At 38.4% G+C, this 10,817-nt stretch overlaps 1 protein-coding gene across 1 annotated transcript; it reads right to left on the reverse strand.

Moving 5' to 3' along the window:
* Positions 1-3,777: 3,777 nt before the first annotated feature.
* On the reverse strand, positions 3,778-10,464 carry irx4a (iroquois homeobox 4a). Its single transcript, XM_077720776.1, has 5 exons — positions 10,089-10,464; positions 9,256-9,507; positions 8,486-8,592; positions 7,050-7,360; positions 3,778-6,314 (listed from the first exon to the last, which is right to left on the reverse strand). The coding sequence occupies exons 1-5, from the start codon at positions 10,131-10,133 to the stop codon at positions 5,611-5,613; spliced, it is 1,419 nt and encodes a 472-aa protein (XP_077576902.1). The 5' UTR covers positions 10,134-10,464; the 3' UTR covers positions 3,778-5,610.
* Positions 10,465-10,817: the final 353 nt, after the last annotated feature.

Consider the following 10,817-nt stretch of genomic DNA (forward strand, 5'->3'; position numbering starts at 1 on the left):
GAAAGAACATGGACTTTTGAAGTGTGTGCTTGTTTTCCAGAGACTGTGTGATCTGAAAAAGGGAAAGTTACTGTAAAAGATGGTAAAAATATGCAAATTGAATCTACAGTATAGGCATTCATAACAGACAATAGCATGACAGAGCTGGTGTGCATACCTTATACAATACTAACATTACTCTATATGTATTAATGGACATTAGTGTGATTTTGCCTTTTTTTTGGCTCTATTGTGTGCCCGGGTGAAACGGCTGTGTTTACAAGTATGACCAAGCCAGTGAGCTAGCCCTGTGAGCCCTCAAATATATCCACTAAGATCCTCCTTCGCCCCCTCAGCACCCTCCACCATCAGCCCCTTACACTACCCTTCACCCTCTTCAGGTGATGGGCTGTCGTGAATGTTAATGTTCAGTGATGGCTGTGGAGCAAATAAGTGTTTCTGACACTGTACAGGCTCCCATTACAGGAGTAGGCCAAATGGGCTCGCTAGTGCCTTAATGAGGAGGCAGGCCAGTCAGCCGCAGCCACTGTACCAGTCACACACTCATGCTCATGCACAGAAGAAATTCTCTACCCTAACTGGGGTTTACACTCTCCCAACCTAAATTCAAAATTATATGCATCTGATTTATTGCCAATGGAGTAACTGTAGCAGGAAAATACATGGCTTTACCTTTGAGTACCGCTGTATAAAAACAATATTTTGGACACATGACAGAAGGATGATGAGTTGTGGCATTACTGCAATTGTCAATGATCTATTTTTAAATTTATGTAATGTTCGCAGGGGGCCTGGGGGTATCCAAGTTTATTTGAGAGAAAAATAATACAAAGTTTATTCAACTTTTTTGGGATGTTTGCAGAACTGCCTATATTTGAGTCCCAGTTAGTCTGATAGTTTGTGGACACCATAAATTGAACCACTACCAGTAACTGGTGGTCCAGCTTGTGAACAAAAAAAGCTGAGAATTTCTCCTCCCCGAGGATTGTCAAGAAAATGTACAGCTTGTAACTGAGTCAACCATTTATTTCTCAAAACAAGTGGAAATGATATCGCTTGGTTGACTTGACAATCGAAACAATTTGAAGAGGAATTAAATTACCCCCTCCTTTTCCTGGGCTTTGCACATTGAGAGAGAATACAGTTAAGAAAGAGTAAAGTTCGAAATAAGTGGAGTCGAGAAGCAAACATTAGGCATGATTGAGACGCAGTGCAGGTGGTGAATCCCTTAACTGTGAGCACATCCTCACACTTGGCCGGGCTGTCTCTCAAAATGACCATAGTAGTCTATAGCAAACCTGTTGGAGTTACTGAATCGTCACACTACATGTTGTAGCCCAGGAGCGACGTGTCTACAAAAGGTGTTTCTTCCCCTCTCTCTGTGGGACTTGTTAGAGAAACTATTTTGGAACCTCATTCTAGCCACCGAGTAACTTGAGCTTCAGATCAATTGCTCAGTTGCTAGAATTCAGTTTTCGAATGAGGCTCAACAATAATAAATAGAAGTATTTGAATGTATATTCTCTTAATTTATTGCATTTATTCTGTGCATCTTTGGAAGCTAACAGGAAACAGATTAATTGTTCTGTGTGATGGCAACTTAATTTTGTCCTTAAAATAACCATACTTGAATAGGACTAGCCAAAGAGACCAGTTTATAGATTCTGTGTAATCTGGTGGTGAGCTAAACTGAGTGGTCAGACAGAGATGAAGTGTGTTGTGATGACACATGATCACACCCTCTTGACAATCCCTTGACCTTTAGAGAGTAAGTGATAAAACAGTCCCAGAAATACTATGACTACTGAGAGGTAGAAAGACATAGAAAAAGAAGAAAGACAAATAAATACATCAATAAGTCAGGGTATGATAATCAATCATTATGGGCACCAATCAGTTATCATCTGCAAGTAGGGACCCAGCCAATTTATACTGCCACAGTGTTCTGAAAAGCTTTGATTTAATGGTAGAGGAGGGTATTTTAAGCATTCAAAAGCCTAAACCAAAAGTTTAACAGATGTTAGGCTTTAATTCAATATATTGCAATTTGGCATAATCTGAAATATTACCTGTGGGTTATTGTATTCTATTCATGCACTTATTACAAAAATATATTTTTTTTTATTTGTTTACTGCTTCACTCACAGTATATCCTACTGAAATCCAGTGTTGATTTAGTCATTGAGTCAGTTTTTGGAGAAGCAGATAAGATGGTGAAAAGCAGAGGCCCTTAGGCTAAAACCTCTTGCCCTCTGGAATGACTGCAGGGAGGTGATGGCAGCTTGAGTCTGATAGAGGCCAGTGGTCCAGGCCTTAGTAAAGAAAAAGACAAGTGCTAGTATAAATGACCTTTATGTGATACTATATGGTTAGTCAAAGAAAAAAAATTTGAAAATCATGAATTTCTGACAACTATAGCAGAGAAAATAAGGTTTAAACACCAAAAAATAACTGTGACAACAGCCATTCTTTGACAAACAAGATGTCAGTCACCGCAATCGGGTGAAAAGAAGCCAAGAAAAGTTACAGACTCTTTATTTTTTCTGTACCGTTTAAATATATCTCTGTTTTTCTTAAGTCTCTTAATTGAACACTTATTTATTATTGGGTGTATATATGGTACAACCTAAATATTATTATTTATTATGTTGAAAATATATACATTTCAAAATACCAGCCACAGGAAAATATTATGATTTTGTCTATTTATTTATTTGACAAAATGAAATGAACATTTAAACAGACTGTGTAATAAATTTAACATAACCTAAGCATATTTTGGAATACTTAATACATTGTGATAAAACACTATTAGACCAATATAAGCAAGGAGACTGATGAATTAATTATCTGGTGTATATTTATATATCTTCATTTTTCCTTCACATGGTTAAGATGCATGGTTCCATCCAATCGCATAACTGTTATTCTCGCTTTATTAATGTTTGTCAGCCTGTTGGATTAAATATTCAATCAACCCTTGTGAACCTCATACAATCCCTGTGTGTGGGAGGAGGCAGACAGAGTTTGTACATTGATGTGTAATGGTGTGTAAATATATTTATGGCTCAGGGTCACAGTGGTATTAACCTGACCCAGACAGTGCCTCTCGGGGGATGTTGAGGGCCACTGATTGTTCTTTGTTGAACTCACATTTTGTAGGCCCATACTAAGAGTATTTCTGAAATTATGTGATTTTTTAACACAAGGCTTGCTTTAAGGGAGTTTGTGGGGAACTTGATGAATTTCATAGTTCTAGTTATACTTCCGGAACCTTTATCTGGAGAGATAATGATGTTGCAGGAGATTAGTGCACATTTTACCCAGAGAACGAGCTCAAGCTTGTTATTAAGCCTTTGACTCAGCTGGCTCAGTCAGCCAATATGCCAAAGGCCTACATCTTATTCAAGTTTTAAACCTCTAATTGGTAGTGTTTAAAGGGCATTTAAGAGTGCCCTTTCTTTGTCACTTTTCTCATTCCCCTTTTAATGTATTGTGTCAAAGTCTATTACCTCACTTGGACATTTCTGTCCCTGAAAGAGTGCAAGTGAGAGTGTAAGAACAACAATGAGACAGAGTGCGAGAGAGAGCGAGATAGAGCAAAAGAGGGAAAGAGAGAGAAAGAGAGAGAGAGAGAGAGTGAGAGAGAGAGAGAGAGAGAGAGAGAGAGAGAGAGAGAGAGAGAGAGAGAGAGAGAGAGAGAGAGAGAGAGAGAGAGAGAGAGAGAGAGAGAGAGAGAGAGAGAGAGAGAGAGAGAGAGAGAGAGAGAGAAGAGAGAGAGAGAAAGAGAGAGAGGAGGGGTGACGGGGAAGAAAAAAAATACACCATCAACTGAGGTTTGCTAGGTCGATAAAGCTTTTAGATTTGGAGATGTTTTCAGGGGAGCCTATTTCCTGCGGCCAAGAGTTGTTAATGGAGCTTAAGGAATTATCTTATGACTCTCTGTTTCAGTTTATTTGGGCCCTGCAAGTGCCCCCCACCTCACGCACACCAGACCCCCCAATATGCTACTGTCAAAGCCGCTTAATGAAAAGTAACGCGTCGCTGATTACAGTTTTATATGGTCTCATTGTAAAAGGGGCCTGTTAATTTACCATCACGCTCCCTCTGTGTGTTCGTATTTGATACAGCTGAATGATTTAGCGCTACACTCCCACTCTTTTTTTTTTACTTCCACTCTCTCTTATTCTGTCAATTAAAAGGGGGAACATAGCAACTCTAATAAAATGTATCTTCATGCTAAATTAATCAAACATTGTGGCAGCGTTGTCTTATCAAGCAACAACTGAGACCTATAATAATTAATTAAGTACCGATTAACCCTGCATATCTGTCACATCTGAGGTTATTTAGTTGTCATAAATCAACGAGACTTAGACTTTGACACAGTACATCAAAAGGGAAGGTGAAAAACTGCATGTTTTTCTTCTCAAAATTGCTTTGTTTCCACCTCTTAGAAAAGCGAATAGATTCCCCAATGCTGCTGTAATCCAATATATCCCACTAAATTGTTTTCCTTGCAGTATAAAAGGGGGCTCAAGATTTTGTGCTTTATTCACCATTAAAATTCATCTCTCAAGGCACCCCACCCTCGCCTCCCTTGCTCTGCTAGGACAGAGTCCCATGAGAGCTCCACTTTCGCCATTACTGTCAAGTACCCTTGACTCGTTTTCCTCTATTTGCCCTTTTATCTACAACGACTAATTCGAGTTCCTTTGCCCTTTTCACTTTAAGACAATGTGAGTATCTCGTTTTCACTTTCTTTCAAGTAGAAAAATCAACATCTAGACCTTTGTTTCATGGATGTTGTCTGGGGAAAATTGAGGAGCCAGTGTCAAAGGGAAAACTTCAAATTATCTCATTGGAGCTCCTTTCCCATTAATGGACGCATGTCGAATAACTTAGCATTTTGACAGCTGCATCATGGACAAGGTTGAGAATGAGAAAGATCAGTGAGAGGTGAAATCAATGAGGAGCTATGAAATATGTCCACCTACATCCCAATTACAGCCTGTTTAGATGGAATTAATGAGGCAGCGCTTAGGTAGTTTGACTGTTTGGAGGTCTTGCTCTGAGACTAAAATTCTTTAAGGATAACATAATGATTTTAGAATTGTTGTCATAATGATATGGATATAGTTGATGATCAATCAATAAAATTAATAATAAATGTGCTTCTTCTTAGGAAGCGATGCAAAGCAAATCTGAATGCATGTCACAGTTTCGCCTCTAAATAATCTGATTTTATTTTCGTTTCAGTGGACAATGTTTAAACTCATCCAACGATTGGAGAGTAGTGGATCTGTGAGACCTTTTATTTTTAAATTATTATTTAACAGTGATCTTCCAAATTATTTTACTTATATATGCATGCGTACAGGGACGAAAGTAAAATAAATACTGTAAACCTCAAGGCATTTTACCAAGTTGTAAACATATTATACAGTTCGGTAAATTGTGTTCGTGCGTTAAAAAAAATACAATAAAAACGAGATCAATTGGTATAGTTCACGTGTTAAAGAATGTACCAGAAAAAAATGCAACATATAGCTTCCATTCCAGTTTTTTGTTGTTGTCTCTTTTGAAAATAAATTATTTGTTTGTGTCTTATTAAGAACAAAAGAGTTTGTTAACAGTTTTGAAACTCATGGCATTGTCTTTGGGTGACTCCTGTTCATGCAACGGGACCCCCGGACTCTTGTCAGCCTCCAAGATGGAGCCTTTGGTGCCGCTGCTCCAGGATACAGTGGTATGGGTCAGGGCCTGGCTCAAAGTGCTGTGCCTGAACAAGGGGTCATGGAAAACCCCATCCACCCAGTTTCTCAGTGTGGTGACTGGTGAGTCCTGCCTGTGGTCTAGGCCTGAGGTGGGTGAGGTAGCGACAGGGGGTGGACTAAGAGAGGAGGAGGGGGGGACTTGACACCTCAGCATACAGGAAGGATAATCAGTCTGGACCAAGGAGGTTGCTGTCTGGGCCAAAGACCAGATCCGAGGCTTGCCATCTAGCATATGGTGCTGTGGCTGTTGGGTGTAACATGATTTTGGCTGCACTCTGCTTTCTGCCTGATAATCCTCCTGGTTGGTTTTTAGGCAACTTTTACTCAAGTCTTGCTCTCCCCCGAGTGCAACTGGACCAGGCATTTTCATAGATACGTCTTTGATTAGGTGCTCAGGGGGACAGTCGCCTGTTGTTGTCATGTGAGGGTTCATGTGGTATCTGTGCTTTAACTCACACTCCGAACTCTCGGACTCCAGAGTGTCAAAATCTTCCAGGTCGCTCAGCTGGAGATCTTTATTTGATTGACCTCGACTATCTGGGAACAAAAAATGAAGCCAGTCAGTGCATGAAGGATGGCGGGAACATACATCTGATAACTGCATCAGTGACATTCAAGTCCATTTAGAATTCTAGAAGTACAGTGATAGTGGATGCTTACATGTTATTGGGTGGCACTTTCCTCTCATCAATAAAATAAAATGTAATAAAAACAATAAATGCTGTTTTATTTAGTACATACAACACTGTTATTTGTTTTGACAGCTAGTGAAATGGGGCCGCCCAATATTAATACCCACTAACCATAGAGTAAAATTGTAAGAGGGGGTTGTTCAACAAAGCAAATCCAAAATCATTATTGGGGTAAATTTATCTCAATATATAGCAATTATACAAAATATGTAATTATGGTTTTGTTGAAAAAAAGCACAAGCAAGTTTTTGAAGTTAGTTTAGATTATATTTTCATTATTTGGTCATAAAGTAATGATTTATTATTTATGATTGATGGATTATTTAACAAATATATTTTTCTTCAAATGTCAATCAAGCAATGCATTTAAAATAACATAGATATTTATGAATATATAATATAATAATATAATTTCATCAAAAATACCTGTATTTAACAAGAATGGTTACCAGAAATACTAAAATCTGACATTTTTAAATGTATCATTGGCACGAGATAAGAGATCTAGCCTATAAAAATGACATAATAATTAAAAAACAAACAAATAAAAACACGGTCATACCGCTGAATTGAGACTGACCATTTTCATTGCTTTCACTTTTTATTTGCTCCTCCTGAGAACAGTCGTCATCCTCGTCAAATCGCTTCTCCTCTGATCCCTTGTTTCTTGGTGGCCATGTCATCTTGTTCTCCTTTTTCAGCCTCCTCCTGGCGTTTGCAAACCAGGTGGACACCTGTGTCAGGGTCATCTTGGTGATGATGGCCAGCATGATCTTTTCACCTTTGGTTGGATAAGGGTTCTTCCTATGTTCCTGCAGCCAGGCCTTCAGGGTACTAGTTGTCTCACGAGTAGCGTTTTTACGGCGAGGTCCTCCATCCATAGAACCGTATCTGTTCATGAGAACATGAGATACTATATCACGCATTTGAGAGTCAAAAAATGGCACTAACCGACTAAATTAAAGTTAATATACATTGAGTTTTTGAGATACTATTTTGCTGATTTTCTGCTTCATAGAATACATTTCGGAAAAGTAGGAACAAGCCAGAACTAAGTTTAGTATGATGCTATGGACAAAAATAAAAAGTGAATGAGTGCATGTTTTTCCTCAAAGTATTCATTGAAACAAAGCCCCAAGTCAGTAACCACATCAAACTGACATGTCATCCATAGCTTCTAGAACATCAAGTAAAGTCAAAACTATAAACAAAAAGAACCACTGCGTTGTAAAGACATGTTCAAGTTTAGTTTATTTGACTCCGTACCTACTCTCACAAAAACACTCCTACATTTTAAAATGCACACTGTTGATATTCAGTCAGCGGAGAGCTGTAAAAGTCCTCTCGAGGGAGCCTTTTATGAATGCTTATTGCTTTGTATAGCTTAGTGAGGGTCAAGCACAGCTAAGGGAATTGAAGGGAAAGTGCTGCACCTTTCCTCTTCCCATTTGGTTCCCTAGCAAATAAAATAGCCTGTAAAATTGCTTTATGGTGTGTAATGATGAGCCCTCGGGTAAAAAAATAGAAAACGGGCCGATAAAGTGGAACTGCTCTAGGCCTTCATCTGCGTGCTAGAGTGCCTTGCGTTACGCACAGGCCTTTATCACTCATGCATTCTTTAAAACATTTTAAGAGAATTTATTATTTTTAAAAACATGTTCTCATGGCCAAGTACATTAATACTATGACACATTACTTGTAAAAATGAATAGCGGAATTCAAAAGGTTTTTATTTGACTTAAAATGCCAAGCTGTTGCCAAAAGGATACACATTCAGATGCATCTTTATTGCAATACGAACTTGAGTCACTCTCACATCCATCTGTAGGTAGTAACCCCAAACAAAATCGTCTTTTGGTAAAAATAAATAAAAATTAAAAAATCCAACCCCGCCACAGGTTTTCTCAGAAATCTCATTAAACTTTACATTCATTTCCCCGCTCATGCTTCCGGAATTATCAAGCAAGTACATGATATTGCTACAAATAATTATCCATCAATCTAGAGAGAATTTACCTGTCATACTGATATTGCCCCAAGGTCGGATCATAGGGGTAGTAGGCCGTCGCTTGGGTTATTCCTGCATGTGCAGAGGCTGTGGCATCTTTTGTATCGAAAGTACCCTGTAAATACCCAAGCAAACAATGATTGTTTTGATATATGCATGTTGACTTCAACAGTTGACAATGTTTTATTATAATTATTTAAAAAATAATTTTATCCAGGTATGAATATATAGTTAAAAAGAGTTAGTTTGATCAATAATGACATGCAATTAAAAGGATATCTTTAGAAACTTACAAACAATTAGCCCTTTTGACAGGACAAGTGATGTAAAATTAGTCAATGTGTTTAACCACAAGTTCAGAAAAGGCTGTCTTAATGATAGTGGATATCAAGGATTTTTCTTTTTCACGACACAACATTACAGAATTGTTTTGTCAATGCAAATTTCTTCAGACATTTACTTAGTAAGAATCCCCATGCATTTATTGAAATCTTTTAAAATTATTCTTTGACATGCTCAAATAGTCTTGTGAGTCTGGCTCTTACATGGGAGAAGATATCTTTTTTTTTACAAAGTTAACATAAAATGAGTTTTCTAACATAGGTAAATTAATAGAACAGGCGAAAGGAAAAATCATGCCTTACTGTTTGTTATATAAGAGTTTGAAAAAAAGCCTAAGACCCAGCGTGAGCACAGCATGCAGACATGCCAGCTTTGTTTTTAACAGAGAGGTGCGGCTGCAAGATTCATTCATCAATGCCATAAAGAAGGCGCTCACCAGCGAGTAGAAAGCAGATGCATCCGTTCCATATGTAACGTAGTTGCCATATCCTTGAGTCCCCGTGTAGGGGCTTCCATACATCCCCAGTGCGGCGGCCGAGCTGAGCTCATGTCTGGCCGTGGCCAGGAGCCTGCTCTCGTAAACCGGACAGTAGACGGGCGTCTGCCCGGACGGAGCCACTCCGGAATCGGCGATGGATCTTCCGGTAGACTCGCAGCAAGTGGTTAGGGAGTTGCTTGTCATTAGGAACTGCACGAGAGAAAGGGAGGAGAGATCGTTTTTAAATAGAAAAAAAAAAAAAACAATAAATCGATGAAAACAATTTTGCAACAAAGTTTTTATTCCTTGCGTGTATTGATGGCAGTGCCGAATGTCCAATGTGAAGTAAAATATAATAACAGTAAAACGACGTTGATGACAGATGATGTTGAACTTGCGCGTAACATTAAAAAGAAGCTTTCCCCCGGCAATTTAAATTCTAACGTTAATAACAACGTTTGTCAATAAAGAAAAATAAATAAAACTAAAAGTGCGTTTTAAGAACGTGAACAGACGCACCTCTCACGCGCACAATAGCGATAAACTCCTCTATTTGCCCATCAAAATTGAAATAACACTACACCAAGCGATTTCCTCCGGTGGTATACCTTTACAGGTGTCAAATTATTGTAAAGAGAAAAAAAAAACCTCCACAGTTCCCAGCACGCGTCTCAGATTCTTGACCAAAGTGCGGAAAAAAACACGAAACTCAGATGGAGGAGATAACCTCTCGCAGACATTTCAGACAAAATCACTTTTTTTACTGCATTAAATAAGTTCCAAAGACTTACTTGTGGAGCAGACGAATATGGATAGCCGAATTGAGGATATGACATGATAGAGAGATCCCCTAATATCCAGAAATAAAGCGAGACTGAAGGTCTCCACTCTCACGCTGGTGCTGCTGCTCCTGCTGCTTCTGCTGCTTGACTGTACCAATTGATTGGGAACCACAATGCTTCTTGAATGCTTATAGGGCGAAGCGCAGTACCATGTTTAATTTGTGTAAAATGCCCCCCCACTCGAATACCTTTCAAATAAATAAATAAAATAAAGGACCCCAAAGCTGTGTCCTATTTTTTCCCCTAAAAAATAGATCCATTAAATTATTACATGCAATTATCTCTTTTTTTGGTAAACTGTCGTTTTCAAGAATGCTAAGTTTGTGGTTCCATATCTATTTTTGCGTTGTAAAAAGTTGTATAAAAGACGTCAGCAGCAGATGCAGGTTGTTTTAAGAGGCAGGGGCTATGACGTCACAGTTTTGTCACTCTAAAAATGATCAGACTGTAACTTTATTATTCATTTTCACCCTGAGGACAAGCACAATCAATATATACAAATATATTGTTTCAAAATGTTTGCAAAAGAGTCAAGTGCAGATTTTAAAGATAAGACTGGAATCAGGTGGCATCTGCCAAAAAGTTGATGAAAGTGAATTCAAAGCAATGAATTGTCTACAGACTGTTCAGGTGTATATTGTAATATAATGTTTTAAGTCTACTTTAACCATGAAAAAA

Source organism: Stigmatopora nigra, chromosome 7 (genome assembly GCF_051989575.1).
Source record: "Stigmatopora nigra isolate UIUO_SnigA chromosome 7, RoL_Snig_1.1, whole genome shotgun sequence".
In the NCBI taxonomy this organism is placed as follows: Eukaryota; Metazoa; Chordata; class Actinopteri; order Syngnathiformes; family Syngnathidae; genus Stigmatopora; species Stigmatopora nigra.